The following is a 17,862-nucleotide window of genomic DNA, read 5'->3' on the forward strand; positions in this document are numbered from 1 at the left end:
AAATATTTGAGTGTTAGAGTCTTGCTTATTTGCTATCACATGATTGTTTGCCTATCTTATTGCATGTTCATGAAATGTTTTAAGTATATGCGTGCCATAACATGTTAAACTAATTTTGTACTCTAACTTACCCTTTATGTTTGCTTGTGTTTGTCTTGTGTGTGATTTTTCCTTTTTGCAATGATCATCAATTTATTGATGTGAATAGATGTGGAAACTCATAGTGGTCACCAGGGTAATGGAAACTCCGCAGTGTAGCTAATCTTAGGTTGGATCCCCTTACTTCGAGTACTCTTTTAAGGCACTATGGCCTTGCTCTATGAGCAAGCGTTTTGGATAACTGTCAAACTTTTATTCTTGTTCTATTCGTGGCATCGTGGTGTGCCTTTGTTTCTCTTCAAGTATATTATGGATGACTGTAATGGTTGACACAAATATATTTCAGCTGGATGGCTCTTTATTTATTAAATGAGACATTACAACTATATAAATGTTGGTTAATTCACCGTCGATGATTTCCAAAAATTGTATTTTCTACATCATTTGCTTCACATTTACATTACCTTACTCCCATGGCAATATTGAACTCTGAAAACATAACATCTGAAAAAAAAATCTATATAAGAGATTAGAAGTTTAGGATGATTAGTCGCTTCAATTCTCCAGAGCATAGACAGTAAAGACGGCAATGGGATAGAGCGGATGCAAGTATCGGTTTGGCTATCTCATTTTTATTTCAAATATTAATTAAATAATTTTTATTATATAAAATAAAAATCAAAAACATAATATTAACGATTTAATATTATAATGATACACATTTTCTTTTCTTTAATATCAAATATCAAATATCAAAAATATCAAAATTGTATAAATAATAACGATTAAATAAAAACAAATAGTTACAAAAAAATTAAGAAATATGTACATTATAAATAAGTTATAAAATTAAAGACAAAAATAAATTAATAATTTTTTTAATTACCTAATAAATTAAAAATGTCATGATAATTTAAAACAAAAACAGATGAGTACAAATAATAGGACAATGCAGAAATTTATCATCGAAGTCACAACATATTCGAACAATACTGACACGGATATATTCATTTAGCATTCTTATAGAAGCTTAGTAGAATTTGGTATTGGTTCCAATCCAGTGATCAATGAAACCTTAACTATTACTTAATTTATAGTAACTAGACACCGTGTTATGTATCATCATCTATTCACGACGTTAGATTCAATCCATTTCCCTTCCCATCATAAAGGGCACAAGGCAAATGTTCTTGCACAACAAACAATTATCATGGCCAATAAACATGACAATATTATGGCTCTGGAATTGTATCTACTCTGTGACAATGCTAATTACACAAGTACAATAACAATATAAGAAAAGATAAATAGACTGAAAGAGAGTAAAATACAGACCTCAGAAAAAGAGAAAATAAACACATGATAGGAGGAAAAGAAGAGAAACAGATAAATGAGATAAGCAGTTAATTACATGTGACAGGTACCAGCTAGGCAAATATAATCTCTCAAATTTAATAAAATTCACACAAATAGTGTAACAAGAACAGCTTCCTAGAGAAGCTACATAGCTTTACCGTAAAGAGTGTAACAAGAATTATATCCGCCTTTGACTTTTACCTATGCATGCGTAAAGGAAAAAAAAGAAGGAAAAAGCTTCTTTGGGAAACCTCGTTTTAAATCCAATACCATCCTACGTCCAAAATGCTACCAAATCCACCCACACATACCTACCAATTTACGTGATGCACTAACCTCAAGAATAGTTTGTTACTCAAAATAAGTTCATTCATATGACCATTTATACAAAGTTCTGCAGATATTTAAATGTCGAGCCTACAGGCATAATTCTGTTTAAGATCTCAATGAATAAAACCACATAAAGATTTCATGAAAGAAATTTAATTTCCTTACATCTTCAGTACATGTTTAAAATGTGTCATATATTACTGTAAGAATGAAAGTACATCTATCAAAGACTAAAACTATTTACAGAAACCAATGAGGGGGACAAGGAGAAAACATTGAAGACAAGTAAAAAAATGGCATTGAACAGCAACCTTTCACCAACTAGAATCATTAGTTTTCCTTTGACATTTATATATATATAAATTTGTGTTGGAAGAGAGATCACTACCTGATCCTTGAACAAATTGCACACAACGAGTGAACTTTTCTCAAATTCTCAACATTGGACTCGGCTTGCCAATTAGCCAAGGCAAGCGTCACCCATTTAAAAAGAGATTAAACCAGTACCTCAACCAATTAAAGACTACTCCCAAGAAGCACTCTGCCCACTGGACATAGCTCGAGCTTCAGCCAAAGAGACAGCCATAGCAAGCATCATCTGTTCCTCAAAACTCTCAGGAATAATAGGTTCCGTGGCACTTTGAAGGCTTCCATCAATGTCATCAGACCGTGGCAAAGAAGATAGTTCACCACGATCATCTGCTGCAATAGAGTTTGTATAGCTAGTTGCTTGTTCAGTCATCTGTGTCCCTGTGTCCCATTCACTATGACTCCTAGTCATCGCCGCAGTACCATCTGGTGGCTCCTCACTGAGGTCTTCAACAGGTGGATAACTAGCCATATCCCGACCAAGTCTGTTATAAAACCTTCTAGAACTTTGTGGTGTGTTGAAGGATGATACATTTTCATTGGTGAAGCTCATAGATGATTCTCCGGCCATTTGCTGGCGCTCAGCAAGAGCTGCAATGGCACAGGCAAGTCCTCCGGATGGAGACGAGGATGATCCGGTTACAGGGGCCGTTGTGGCCAAAGCATAACGACCATCCGCTACGTAGTGTCCAGAAGTAGCATCAGCAAAAGATAAGTTTCTCTGCCTGCCATTCTCCTGCAGTTTTAATACATATAGAGTCGATCACAATCATCAAACAAACTGGCAACACAAACCATTGAGCAGTCTTAATATAGAATTACGTTCACTGAACCTTGTATGGCACTGTGGCAGTATACCCACCATTGAATCTCATAATGTGCATAAAGTTTAAGTTCAATGTGTACTTTAAATGGTGGATATGCTACCAAGTATCAGTGAATCCATGTCTATATAAACACTACTTGAAAAACAAGCAAAGATCTGAATTCCAGAGTATTGTTGCATTCCCAATAAATCTCAGTTACCCACAATCATGTAATGTAACAGAAGAAAACCTTTGTTTGAACTATGGAGTTCTATAGTGAGCTGAAAGGATGCTAACTTGCATTCAAACTAATAGATAAAAACCAAAATGTTTTGAAGCGTGAATAAATGATAGCAACACAACCCAGCAAAAATGATTCTCATATGGTCATTCACATATATTTACTCAAACGTTATTAATTCCACAAGTATTTATATATTAAGAATGAATAATGCTACCTAAAACCAGCACAAGAAATACAGAAATTAAAAGATACAGCATATTCCTCTGCTGGTATATAGAAACTACCATCTACTCTGGTACACAGGCTAAACTCTGAATACCCAAATATTTCTTTCATTACAAAATAATTTTACGGATGGAAAAAATAAAGAATGGGGAAACCAAAATATTACACTATGTTAAAATATCATTAATATCTTATTTTTTGTTTCTATTGTTATTATTCTTCATATGTATTTTAGGCTTAGCCCATATTTTCTTTATTATAAATACAGTTCCTATGTGTATTTTTTACACAAGGAAGATTAATCCCAAACCTAGTTTCACTATATTTAATATGGTATAAGAGCCTAAGAATTTTTTTTCACCTCTGTCATTGATCCACTGTCATTGATCCACTGCCAGCGCCGTCGTCCGCCGTTCACCGCCGCCCACCGTTCACCGCCGTCTATCGCCGAAGATCCAATTTTGACAAGCGACCACACGGTTGTGATCGTCTCGACCATGCGACCCCAACGCTGTAAGTTTCACGATCATCGGAGGTCCCACGCGCTCCCACGCACCATCCAACCGTCTCAGCTGTCATCCGCTTCCGCCACACGTGGCGACGCGTGCACCGTTGTTTCCGACGCCGATCACCACCAGTGCACTCACCTCATCCTCAACTTTCCAGATTTGGGCTTCGTGTTTCCATTGGCACACTTTCAACTTTTAGGGTTTCTCTTTCTCTTTCATGGCGTCTTCCGTTGCTGCTTTGTCCACTTTCGTTGCCTCCATGTCTGATTTGTCCGTTTTTCCTCCAAATGTCAATGTGCACTTGCCCATTGATAAGTTAGATGGCAAGAATTATTCGACATGGGCGTTCAACGTTAAACTTTGGCTTAGAGTCAGGGGTATCTTGATCATGTTACCCTCAACGTGATTGATGTTGATCTCACTGAGTTTCCTTGTTGGAAGAGAATTGATGCTCACTTATGCATGGTTCTCAAGAATACGATTCACGCTTCTTTGAAACCACTGTTGCATGCCTACGGCACATTTTATGAAGTCCAGGAACAAGCCAAATTATTGTACACCAATGACACTCAACGTCTATATTAGGGATGGCAACGAGGCAGGGCGGGGACGGGTTTTGCTATCCCATACCCATCCCCGTAAAAAAAATTCATCATCATCCCCATACCCAAACCCAAACCTAACGGGTATCAAAGTTTTACCTCATCCTCATCCCCACCGGGTAACAGGTATAATCTCGTACCAATACCCGTACCCGTTTCCTTACTACTTCAATATAAACTTTAATAAATTTTTATAAAATAATAAAAAATTACGGTAAAGGAAACATAATATTATCAAATATTCAATATTAGGAGGATAATTGTTTCTTCAATATCAAATACTTTAAAATAAATTATAATTGTTTACATTTTATATTAGAATACCAAAAAAAATTTCATGAGAACTAAAACATTTATTAAATTTGCAAACTGCAAACATTAATAAAACCTAGTTGATAAAATTTAAAAATATTTTTAAAAAAATTTAAAGGAAAACAAATATTCAAATTAAAATATATTTTAAATGTTTGTTTGCTTCAATTTTTTAAATTCTAATGAATCTCTTTTTTTATACACTAATAAAAATGATAATACATCACTTAATCAAAATGATGCAAATAACAAATAATAAACATAATAAAAAAATTAACATGGATATTGTATCTTTTGAACTCCAATATATGTTGGATGGTGATGAAAAAATATTCACAGCAATTACATTAAATTTTGATATTGTAGTAAATAAAAGTTATTTATACAATTATAGTGAAAATTACAGTATGATTGATATAATGAATTGGAAAATAAAAAATAATTAGATAAAATATACTGAAATAGTATTCTACATAATGAAAATAAACAACAAATAAAAATATTAAAAAATTAGCAAATGTATGTCTTAGAAACAATTTGAGAAACTATTGAAAGAAATCGCACAAAGGAAAATGAATGTATAATTAAGGGTATGATAAGATGAAAAATACCTTAGACATCTAAGAACACTTTTCAAATTTCAAAATATATACTCAATGGTTGCGAAATAATTGTTTTAGCGAAACAAAAGAGTTCTTCAAATGAAGCAAAAATTAACAAAAATAAGTAAATAATTTTTTTTATATTACCTAATAAATGGAAGGTTTATGCTATTAAACACTTAAATTGAGAGTATTAAACATACTCATGTGAAAGGAAAATATACAATAAATACAAATATTAAAAAATAATAGAAATATTCAAATATGAGACATACAAATCTTTTAATTGAATACATCATTTCAAGATAATTACATAAATGTAATGATAAAATGAAAAATATATTGAAGATGCAAATGAATTTCATCACAAACCAAATAATTAGAATAAATAAAAAATTGAATATATATATATATATATACACACATATATATATATAGTTACTTAATTAATTGTGAATATTTTAATAATTTAAATGATGGCGGAGATATGGCGAGGACGGATATTATGACGAAGATATGTACATCCCCATAACCATCCCCATACCCAATTGGAAAATTCGGGGATTCCCTATACCATACTCATACCCAATCAATGTGGGGATTCCCCGTCAAAACGGAGACGGATTCGGGCAATACCCATGGGGATAGGATTATTTGCCATCTCTAGTCTATATGGTGTCCGTGGCATATTACCTCCTACGTCTACTCTTGCTGAAGAAATCGAGTAACGATCACGGTTCTTCATGGTTGTGATGTTACATGGATTTGCTGAAAAATATTTACATGACCGTGATCAGATTTCGGGTTCCACTGTTATACCCAATTTTACCTCTACTTGTTCCACCCTTTTGCGTGTGCCTTGTCAATCTTCCGCTAATCCACCTGTCACAATCATCTCTTGTGGATCCTCATTCATTTGTTTCCGCCACCGACAAATATGCTCTCTTCAATGTATTTCTCAAATGGACTGAGGATCGTAAGCTTTCTAATTCCACGACTTCTATTGCCCACACAAGTACATCCTTTACTGGTCTGACTCAATCTTCGTCTATTGGTCCTTGGGTGTTCGAATCACGTGCCACCGATCGCATTACTAGTAACAAATCTCTGTTTTCCTCTCTGTCCTCTCCGGATAATTTACCCTCTGTTACAATGGCTAATGGGTCTCGTGTTTTAGCTCATGGTGTTGGGACTGTCAATCTTTTTATTTTTTTTATCCATTGATAATGTTCTTCATGTCCCTGGGTCTTTTTTTTAACTTATTATCCATTAGTCGTCTAAATCAATCTCTTGATTGTGTTATTTCCTTTACTAAATCTTTTGTTTGTTTACAAGACCAGAGTTCGAGACAAGTGATTTACACCGGATGTGAGTCTCGTGCTCCACCACCTCTTCAAGTTTATAGTCACCACCATCATCCTCAACAACCAAAGAGTGACTCACCTTTAGTGCCAACTATTGTGTCTCCTTCAAATCCGACAACTAAGTCTTCCCTTCCACCGAGTGACCTTCCAATCGCCCTCAGAAAAGGTATTCGTTCTACATGTAATCCCTCTCCTCATTACATTGCTTTAAGTTACCATAGATTGTCTTCACCTTTTTATGCATGTCTTTCATCTATTTCTTCTGTGACCATTCCAAAATCTGTTCGTGATGCCATAGCCCATGATAGTACTATTGATCATCTCAAAGCACATCCAGTGGCCAAAAGTTATACCCAAATCTTTGGGTTGGATTATGGTGATACTTTTTCTCCAATGGCGAAGATGGCTTCTATTCGTTTATTTATTGCCATGGCAGCTCTTCAAAAGTGGCATCTTTATCAACTGGACATTAAAAACACATTCCTCAATGGCGATTTGTAGGAAGATTTATATGGAGCAACCTCCTGGGTTTGTTGTTCAAGGGGATTCTTCTGGGTTGGTATGTCGTTTTCACAAATCTTTATATGGCCTAAACCAGTCTCCAAGGGCCTGGTTCGGAAAATTTAGCAATGTTGTTCAACAATTTGGTATGACTCGGTGAGGCAGATCATTCAGCTTTTTATCGTCACTCAAGAGCTAGATTAGTCTACTTGATAGTGTATGTTGATGACATCATTCTTACCAGCAGTGATAACCATGGCATCTCTCCAATGAAACATCTTTGTGATCATTTTCAGACCAAAGATCTTAGAAAACTCAGATATTTCTTGGGTATTGAGGTGGCACAGTCCGACAAAGATGGTATTGTTATTTCTCAAAGGAAGTATGCATTGGATATTTTGGAAGAAACTGGGTTTATAAATTCAAAATCTGTTAACACACCCATAGATCCTAATACTAACTTTTACTAAATCAGGGGAAGCCTATGTTAGATCCCGAACAGTATAGAAGATTAGTTGAAAAATTGAATTATCTTAAAGCTACTCGTCTTGACATTTCCTTTGCAGCCAGTGGGGTAAGCCAATTTCTTAATTCTCCGTGCAAAGATCATGGGAATGCAGTCATTCGTATACTGAAGTACATTAAAGGATCTCCTAGAAAAGGGTTGTTATATGGTTCTAATAACTATATAAGAATTGTTTGTTATTCAGATGCTGATTATGTAGGATCTCATTTTGATAGAAGATCTACATCCAAATATTGGATCTCCATTAGAGGTAACTTGATCTCTCAGAAAAGCAAGAAACAAAGTGTTATGGCAAGATCTAGTGCAGAAGTAGAATATAGAGTCATGACTTTAGCCACTTGTGAGCTTGTTTGGCTTAAGCAGTTGCTTAGAGAGTTACAATTTTGAGACATTAGTCAAATGACACTTATATGTGACAAGTTGTTTTTCATATCAATTTTGATCCTGTCTTTCATGAGAGGATTAAACACATTGATATTGATTGTCATTTCATTCGAGAAAAGATTGTTTGGAGACATCAAGACTGATTTTGTTAACTCAAGTGATCAGTTAGTAGATATTTTCATTAAGTTTTTACAAGGACCGAGAATCGGTTATATTAGTAACAAGCTTGGTACATACGATTTGAATGCACCAGCTTGAGGGGGAGTGTTAAGATATTATTAATATCTTATCTTTTGTTCTATTGTTATTATTCTTCATATGTATTTTGGGCTTAGTCCATATTTTCTTTATTATAAATACAACCCTGTTGGAAGTCTCACATTGACTAGAGATAAGGCCATTTCATAGTATATAAGTGAGGTGCAAACCTCACCTTACAAGCCAGTTTTGTGGGGTTGAGTTAGGCTTAAAACCCACTTCTAACATGGTATCGGAGTCAAGTTAGAGCCTATCCTAGCGAACTTTCTTGGACATTCTGTTCCACCCGATATCGGACTGCTAATGGACCACCCACTAATTTCTTATCCCACGCACAAGATGAATATACCTCGACGTGAGGGGTGTGTTGGAAGTCCCACATCGACTAGAGATAAGGTCATTTCATAGTATATAAGTGAGGTGCAAACTTCACTTTATAAGCCGGTTTTGTGGGGTTGAGTTAGGCTTAAAACCCACTTCTAACAAACCCCTATGTGTATTTTCTGCACAAAGGAGATTACAAACCTAGTTTCACTATATTTAGTACACTCCATTGGAAGAATTTCCTTATCTTCATCACTATTGCAAATATTATGAGAAAAATAAACTAAAACTGAACAATTCCATAATTGAAAATAAACTAAAATGCATTTAAAAATGATTTAAAAACTAGTGAACCATATACTATAGAAAAGCAGTTATACTCAATTCTAATAACATTCAATAATTAATAGCTAACAGGTAAGCATATGATGAAAAGTTGTTACCTGAATGGAAAGCCAAATTGCTTCCATGACCATAATGTCCTCAAGGTCAACATCAAATTCATCGTCTCTGCAGTTTTCAGCATTTTGGAAAAAAATAAGGTAGGTCAAACAAGTAGTTTCCATAATATATAAAAGAACTCATGCACTTATTTCTATGAACAAACAAGTATTTAATAAATAAGGTCAGACCAACTGATACAGATCCACCACAAAACAAGCAAAAAAAGAGAATAGGGAAATGAAATATAAGATAGATCTGAGATTTATTGGCAAAAGAAGAAAATACAGCAAGATAACCAATCTTACTACCCAAAGTAAAGCTCCTCTAGAGTAACGAACAAGGTTCTCTATTGAACAAAACAGCAAAAGTACCCACTGCCTTCTCTCCACAACTCATACCAATAACAGAAAAACATTCCTTCTCTCTCTCTTCTCTAACTAACCGCTCTTCTAATTAGTACATGTCATTATCCTCGCTCTTCTTTCTCTCATATACCCTTCCCCATCTTGAGTTGTGCTTCACTTCATGGGCTAGAGACTCAAACTGGGCCCATTTAGGCCCATCAATACCGTCTTCTTGAAGAACTATCTTGTCCTCAATACTCAGAGATGGAAAATGACTTCTAAGAGAAATATCATCCTACCAAGTTGCCTCCTCTGCTGCTTTTCCTTTCCAATGAACCAACCATTGGTTAACTCGTTCCCTTCTACATAATACTTATTGAAGCCAATATTGATTCAAGCTACATGACTTCCACATTTTCATCTTCTACCCATGTGGGTAGCTTGTCAACTATTTTATAATATCCTACTACCTCCTTAAGCAAGGAAACATGGACCACGGGATGTATCCTTGAAGAGGGTGGTAATTTCAAACAATAGGCAACTACTCCAATCTTCTCTAAGATCTCAAAAGGACCATAATACCTTGCACTTAGCTTGGGGCTGATTTTATTCATCAAAAGGTGTTGATAGTGTTGTTTGAGCTTAAGGAAAACCATATCACCAATCTCAAAACTCCTTTATTCACCGTAAGTGTTGCCAGTGTTATTTGAGCTTAAGGAAAACCATATCACCAACCTCAAAACTCCTCCCTGTATGATGTTTATCAGCCTAAACCCCCATTTTGTCTTGTGCCCTCGACATATGCTTCTTCAATTGTCTCAGCTTCATCTTTATCCATGAGCTCTCTTTTAACAACTTCAAATGGCATTGTACCTACTGAATCATGAAATGTGGTGTTGAACCAAAATTCTACCCATGGGATCCATGTCACTCCTTGGGTTGGTCCGTAATAAAACACCACAAATAAGTTCCAAGACATTGATTAGACACTTTCTTCCGTCCATCCAATTAAGGATGATATGTTGCACTCATCTTCAACATAGTCTCCAACATTTTGAAAAACTCCTTCCAAAATGAGCTCGTGAACAATGGTATGTATGTGTATGTATGTATGTATGTATGTCGGTCCATTTTGACCCATCCTGTAAGTCAAAAATAGGTATATTTTCCTGGCCCGCCCCATAGTTAAACAATTAAAAAAAATTCACAACCGTTCAATTCAAAAATATTGCAATTCGATTCAAAAGTAGTGAAGTCTAGTTCAAAAATAGTGTAGTTTAGTTCAAAAATAGTGATGTTCGGTTCAAAAATAGTGCAGTTCGGCCTAAAATTAGTGCAATTCGATTAAAAAATAATGCAGTTCAGTTCAAAAAATTGTGCAGTTCAGTTCAAAAATAGTGCAATTCAGAAAAAAGGTTCATTTCATATTTCGATTCAGTGCAATTCAGATCTATTCAGTTTGTTATAACAAAAAATAGTTAAGTTTAGTTCATCTAAATTACTTTTCAGTTCAGTTCATCTTAATTACTTTTCAGTTCAGTTCAGACAAACTATTTTTTAGTTCTCTCCAGTTGTTAATAGTGCAGTTCAGTTAATTTTTCCCACCCCTAATAGTCACTATTGTTTTCCCAGCAACTGATACCAAATGTAATATCTAAACTTATATTACACATCCTTCTCACCCAAGCTCCCTTTACTATAAGGAAAGCTTACACAAACTATTAGGTCTCACCAAAACACTACTCCAACACTCAACTTCAAAGGAAGATTGTAGAGGATACACAAAACGAGAGAACTTCTCATTACTCTCTAAAAATCATACAGAAGACCTTTATATAATTCTAGTTTCATTTCAACAAGAAACCAGAATTAACTAAACAACATAATTATTAAATTTTGTTTAAAAGGTTGTTATTACAACAGGTATTACATGGTCAATAATCATACTAACAGTCATGATTATTAAATCCAGATTCGAATGGTGAATCATTTTTTCATATTTTGAATCATGAACCAATCTTATTATGAATCCTAAGATACATAATTTGATAACCTAAAAGATAAAATAAACAAAATCCTTAAACAATCACTAATTTTTATTAAAAATAAATAAAGAATATAACAAATTCTATATTAATTTAAAAAACAAATGAAAATAATCCTTAAATAACATCTAATTTTATATAAAAAATAATAAGAATAAATATATACTAATTTAAAAAATATTGACAAAGTTTTATAAAAGAAGTAAAAGAAAAATATACTAAACAAGTAATTTTATAGAAAAGGAATAAAAAATATAGTAACAATTCTATATCAATTTAAACAATAACTATTTTTTTCTGAAATTATATTAATGTTTTATAAAAAAAACAAAATAAAAAATAACATAAAATATGACTGTCAATACAAAACTCTCCAAAAACCTATTCACGACTCCCTTTATCTCACAATAAATCTTCTTTCTTCTCTGCTCATCTTCTCCTATTCTCTTGACACAGTTTGTCTTTTGCATTGGTACTATTATCTAATGTTCATATCCTTTATAATTCATCTTTTCCACTAAACTTTCCTCTTCGCTGAGATTCTTGTCCTATCTGTTTCTTCCTGATTTTTTCTTTTATTGTTCCTTCATCTCAAATCGTCTGTAACAGAAACTGAATCGTGAATCACAGATTCAATTCTGATTCACCAAATCATGTTATGATTCAAGCTACAAAACAATCCATCAAACCATGTGTTTCGCAGGGAAAGAGTTTTGTATCAAATCGCGATTCAAATCCTACGATTCTTATGATTCTAACTACACTGGTTACAAAAGCAATACTAATTTGTAGACCCTAGCAATACCAAATGTTCCATTAGTTCATGATATAAATTCAACTCACATATGGACTTATGCCCTTCACACAACTAAATTTAGTCAAGATATTATTATAGTTAGTCCAGAATCTCCATACAAACAATAGGTATGTTTCTCACAACCTTATTGATCTAAAGCACCAACCCACTATCACAGGATCACATATTACTGGCTCAATTCAAACAAGACTGAGAAGATTAACATAGTATAGTCCAACTGGTAAAAAATTCATGGCAAAATATAACATGCAAAGGGCTTGCAGTCAGTTTGAAGCAATGTTGAATAAAGATTTAACACAGCAACCCATTTTCTTCCTATTGTTGAATTTTTAAGATTTAATACCCTAAGTCTGTGAGAAAAACATTGGATGATGCAAATGCTATGCGACATGAAAAATAGAAATTTAGGAAATTGAGGGGGAGAGCAGTGAAGGATAGCATACCTATTGGTCCTAGTGGTTGCATTTGGCCTAACCATTGATGTGGCACTTGAGTCTTGAGAAGAAACAATTTCATCATGTTCAACAACAGAAACTGAAGATGCAGACACTACAAGATTGAAATAAGAATAACTTTTACAACTAGGATTACTCACACGCACACATATATACAGATAATCCAAAACTTTATTGAAAGATTACCTGCATTTGAACTGTATTCAACATCTGCAACTGCCACATTTACATTTGAGGAGCTCATTTCTAGTCTTTTATGCATTTTTTCCTCTTCATCCTGAAGTTCCTGCTGCCGGATTCTAATTTTTGCCTCAATAACACGCTGCTCTTCCTGAATAATTGAAAATGCTCATGAACTTGATTCATGATGAAAACACTTCTGATGCACTCCTAAAAACAATAACCATGTAAGCTAACAACTTACAATCTGTTCCAATCCCTTCTCTTCTTTTGATTTCACACCGCGATACTCCACAGCATAATTTGCTGTTTTGCAGAAGGGACATCTTGTGTTGTTAAGACAAGCAACTATTTAAGTTTAAAGCAGTAAGATGGTAATTGTCAGAACAACAGTTATGAGTTACATCTTCATATTGAAAGCAAACAACTAGTAATGCAGGATACTGTGTAGGTCGAGTGGAATTTGGAACTTTCATCTGTAGAAAGCACTCTGATAAAAGGAAAAAAATTAGGTTGCATACAAATGCTATATAGACAAAATATATACCCAATAAGACAAACCAAACAATTACCTGTACAAATGCTCTTGGTGCAACATCTTGATCGGTTTAGACTTGGATAATACTAAATTGGGGAAAAAATACAATGGAATCGGGTGATTAGAAAGTCATACGTGAAGTTCACAACTTGAAATAGACTTTAAGGAAACAAGAATAAAAATCAGTCCAGAAAATATCTCCATCAGTTTGTTTCAGTTTCAAATAAGAAAAAGGTGGTCCCCGGATCATATTTTGCAGTCCAAAGTAGGCGTGCATAGTTGAATTGACTCATTTGACCATTTAAAAAATGTAAATTAACAGGATAAGCAGAGAGAAATGTAGAACAAAATATGAAGGTATGATATAGAAACCAGACCAGAAAGCAGATAGGGCACTCTTCACGGTCATAGGCACTTTCTTCATCTCCAGGATAGCAAGGTGCTAGCTTAGATTCAAGTATTAGCTTCCTCAGCTTCTTATGATCCACATCTTTATGATTATACAACCCTTGCGGTCTAGTATACTTCTCATCTACCACTTGTCTCCTCCTCCCAAGTTTATTACCCATGAACAAAAGTCAATCCTTTTTGTCTGCGGACTTTGTTCCAAACTCTCGAAAAAATAAACCAACACAACAAAGACAACAACGAATGTAACAAATCTTCCTCTATAAAAACCACTCACTCAGCCACAAAGAAATCATCTGCACTCCAATCCAGATTGAATCAACGACAGACTCAACTAACAACAACAATCTTACAGCCTAACCCACCATCTACAACACAATCAGAGACCCAAAAAATGCCATGCTCCTCGATTCAGTTGCAGATACACGTCCCGAAATCCCTGCAGCAGTTAATAAAGAAAGCATACAAATAAGAAAAATCATCCCAACAAAAAAAAAACTCCATAATTTACGATAGAACAACTGAAACTCTCAACCATTTCGAAATTCCACACAATCCATCTTCAAAACACGTAGCATAATGCATCCGCACACCCAACCCAACCGAAACATGAAAACCCCACAATTCAAAAACAACGCTCACAATTCAGCACACCAAAAACGATAATCAGAAACTCGCGACCAATCAGAAGCCGCAGGGCAGTGAACTCGTAGTTCGAAACCAATTCAAATTGACAGTTAGCGAGAGAAAGAACCCTAATTGGAAGTGTGCAGAACTCCAATAGGGAAGACAGGCACATTGGAAAACAAGGAAACAGCAAGAAACATAATGGAAAAGATAAAATAGAAGGGAGAGAGTACCACTTGGTCGGAAACCTAAAGTTGCAGAAGTGAAACAGTACTTTTCTTCAGCATGAAGAAGAAGATGAAGTTGATGGAAGGCTTTGGGGACAGTGAGAGGGAAGAAAGGGATGAAAAAGAGAATAGAAGAGCGAAATTGGAATCGGAAAAAGAAGCTTAAATGGTTGCAGAAGAGAGAACAGGAGAGAGAGAGAGAAGAGAAGAGAGGGGAGGGAAGGAAGGAGTAGTAAAGGAGCAAAGAATAATCTGCTTCGGTTCCTTCCTATGCCAATAACATTCACCTGCTTTCACGCGCTCTCGTCTTTGGTCTTTATTACCCGCTCTATCCTTTTTCTCGTAAAAAAATATGAATAAATATATGTCGAGTATGAATTTATTTGTTATATTTTGATAGATTTATTTTTATTTTTTTAATTTTAAATCTATAATAATATATAAAAGGAAATTTCTCTTTTTTTCCATATTTTAAAATATCAATTTTACCCTTTAAATATAATAATTTATTAAATTTTTAAAAATTAACCATTACTTTTACAATTTTTTATAAATTCGGCTATTTCTGTTTCTTCTCTTCTTTTTTATTTATTAATGATTATTCTTTTATCTGTTCTGATATATTTCACATATATATATATATATATAATTTTAATTTATATAAAAATTTAATAATATTACAATATTATTATCTACTAATATAATATTACAATATATACACACAGACGCAATAGCACCTATGTTTATGTTAGTAAAATATAAATAGGAAAGGAAATTTTGTTATATATTCTTATAAATTATAATTATAAGGAAAAAATATTCATTTCTAAACTCTTTTTAAATAATAATAATAATAATAATAATAATAATAATAATAATAATAATAATAATAATAGTTAGGCGGTAAATAGTGAATGATTTATAATACACTATAATTTTAAAAAATGTAAGTATTTTAGTAATTGTAAAAAATATCATCGACTAAAGATAGGATATGCATCATCTCTATAATGATATAAATTTTATTATTATTATAGGTGGTAAATAGTGAATGATTTATAATACACTATAATTTTAAAAAATGTAAGTACTTTAGTAATTGTAAAAAACATCGTCGACTAAAGATAGGATATGAATCATCTCTATAATGATATAAATTTTATTATTATTATTATTATTATTATTATTATTATTATTAATGAAAACATAAGTCTATACATCCACAATTTTATAATGTTATTTTTCTTTTTCTTTTAATAAACATGTAATTGTTGTGGTAATTTCTATTATTTTACATATTAATGTGTATATTATTCTAGATGTAATATATTTTTGTACATGTGTATTATATAATTTATTTATTTTTGTGTTATTTTTGTTTAAATTTGAGATATTATTTATGATATTTTTAAGATTAAAGAAATTTGAAGTCACGTTGGGAGAGAACAAAACTTGTAAGAGAATACAGAATTTTGAAGTTAAGAAATACATATGGAACATAAGTCGTGAGAGAATAATTTTTGACTATTACTTGAAAGGGATAAGAAAGACGAAAATAAATTCAATGGTTTTTGCATATATTAAAAGATATATTGCTACGAAAAATAATAAGAATCCATTTCTATATAGTTGCAGATTACCAATGAAAATATATAAAAAAAGGCTATTGTAAATATTTTATTGAGTTACATATTTAATATTTATAATATGCATATATAATTGGTAATATGTATATATAATTGATATTTTCTTTTTGAAAGGATTTGTATCGAGAGGAAGAGAAACATTTACCTTAATAATGAACAAAAAATTAAAATAGTAAAAGAGAAACGAGAGAATGAATAAAGATAGGAAATTGAAAATAATAATATAAAATATTTCCACAAATTAGTTATTATGTTATATTAATTATTGTTATTAGTATTATAAATATACTAGTGTAAACACAGGCACTATCGCGCCTGTGTGTATGCATCTTTTAAACTTAAATGTTATTAAGTTAATATATAAGCTAAAATTATAATATTAGTAGATGATAATATTGTAATGTTATTAAGTTAATATATAAACTAAAATTATATTTATTAAAAATAAAGTGAAGTATATCAGAACAGATGAAAAAATAACCATTGATAAATAAAGAAGAATAAAAGAAGCATAGATAGCCGATTTTATAAAAAACTTGTAAAAGTAATGGTCAATTTTAAAAAATTTAATAAATTATTATATTTAAAGGGTAAACTTGGTATTTTGAAATGTGAACACAAAAAGGAGAATCCCCTTTATATATTGTTATAGATGTTCATTTCATAAACTCATTAATGTATGAAAAATGGAAAAGTTTATAGATAGGTTATAATAGTTTTATTTTTCATTTCACAACTCTATAAATCATTTTCTATATTTTTTCTAATCTCTTTCTAAAATTTGGTTATGAAGTTATTTATTTTATAATAGATTATACTTTTAAATTTTGTAGAATGTGTTAAATATGAGTTTTTTTTTAAGAGTTAAGTGAAAAACATTTTTCATATAGTTAAGGATTCTTGTATTTTTTTATAAAAGATAAAAGTGATGTAAGTGTAATTTATTCTGATGTTGTTTAAAGTGAAAATAATGTGTGAATATATATATATATATATATATATATATATATATGAAAATAATAGAAAAGATAATGCAATATGATTGAAAGAAAAAAAAAAGAGAACTCAATTGTTGAAGATGAAGAAAACTGACTTTCTAGTACTTTTAGAATGAGATAAAAACTTTTTTTTTGTTATGAAATTTATGAATGTCTATTGACTTATTAATAGTTATTACTAATTGATTACTATTGATGTTTGGATTAACTATGGTAACCATTGAATTTTATTATTTGGGTTGCCTTTTGTATAATTAAACAGGAACTATCTCACCCATACACCAGGCCTTTTTCACCTTCATGGTCGTTCACCGGTTACTGT

At 32.4% G+C, this 17,862-nt stretch overlaps 1 protein-coding gene across 4 annotated transcripts; it reads right to left on the reverse strand.

The window, feature by feature from the left end:
* Positions 1-1,902: 1,902 nt before the first annotated feature.
* Positions 1,903-15,189, reverse strand: LOC114185012 (E3 ubiquitin-protein ligase DA2L-like). Of its 4 annotated transcripts, none has more exons than XM_028072489.1 (9): positions 14,903-15,189; positions 14,012-14,481; positions 13,669-13,720; positions 13,541-13,586; positions 13,341-13,422; positions 13,103-13,247; positions 12,905-12,995; positions 9,255-9,321; positions 1,903-2,890 (listed from the first exon to the last, which is right to left on the reverse strand). In XM_028072489.1, exons 2-9 carry the CDS (start codon positions 14,201-14,203, stop codon positions 2,309-2,311), a joined length of 1,257 nt encoding a protein of 418 aa, XP_027928290.1. In that variant the 5' UTR covers positions 14,204-14,481; positions 14,903-15,189; the 3' UTR covers positions 1,903-2,308. The 4 variants fall into 4 exon arrangements, with proteins under 4 accessions (XP_027928290.1, XP_027928287.1, XP_027928288.1 ...); XM_028072486.1 differs by having other exon boundaries at positions 12,905-13,010; XM_028072487.1 differs by having other exon boundaries at positions 2,309-2,890; positions 12,905-13,010; positions 14,906-15,186.
* Positions 15,190-17,862: the final 2,673 nt, after the last annotated feature.

The sequence above is a fragment of the Vigna unguiculata genome, chromosome 5, assembly GCF_004118075.2.
Source record: "Vigna unguiculata cultivar IT97K-499-35 chromosome 5, ASM411807v1, whole genome shotgun sequence".
NCBI classification, from domain to species: domain Eukaryota; kingdom Viridiplantae; phylum Streptophyta; class Magnoliopsida; order Fabales; family Fabaceae; genus Vigna; species Vigna unguiculata.

Coding starts and splice junctions, on each gene's coding strand:
- LOC114185012 (XM_028072486.1), bottom strand. CDS start 14,203: ATGGGTAATAAACTTGGGAGGAGGAGACAAGTGGTAGATGAGAAGTAT. Junction 13,248..13,340: donor AGAAGGGATTGGAACAGATT/GTAAGTTGTTAG, acceptor TCAATTATTCAG/GAAGAGCAGCGTGTTATTGA. Junction 9,322..12,904: donor GCAACCACTAGGACCAATAG/GTATGCTATCCT, acceptor TGAAAACTGCAG/AGACGATGAATTTGATGTTG.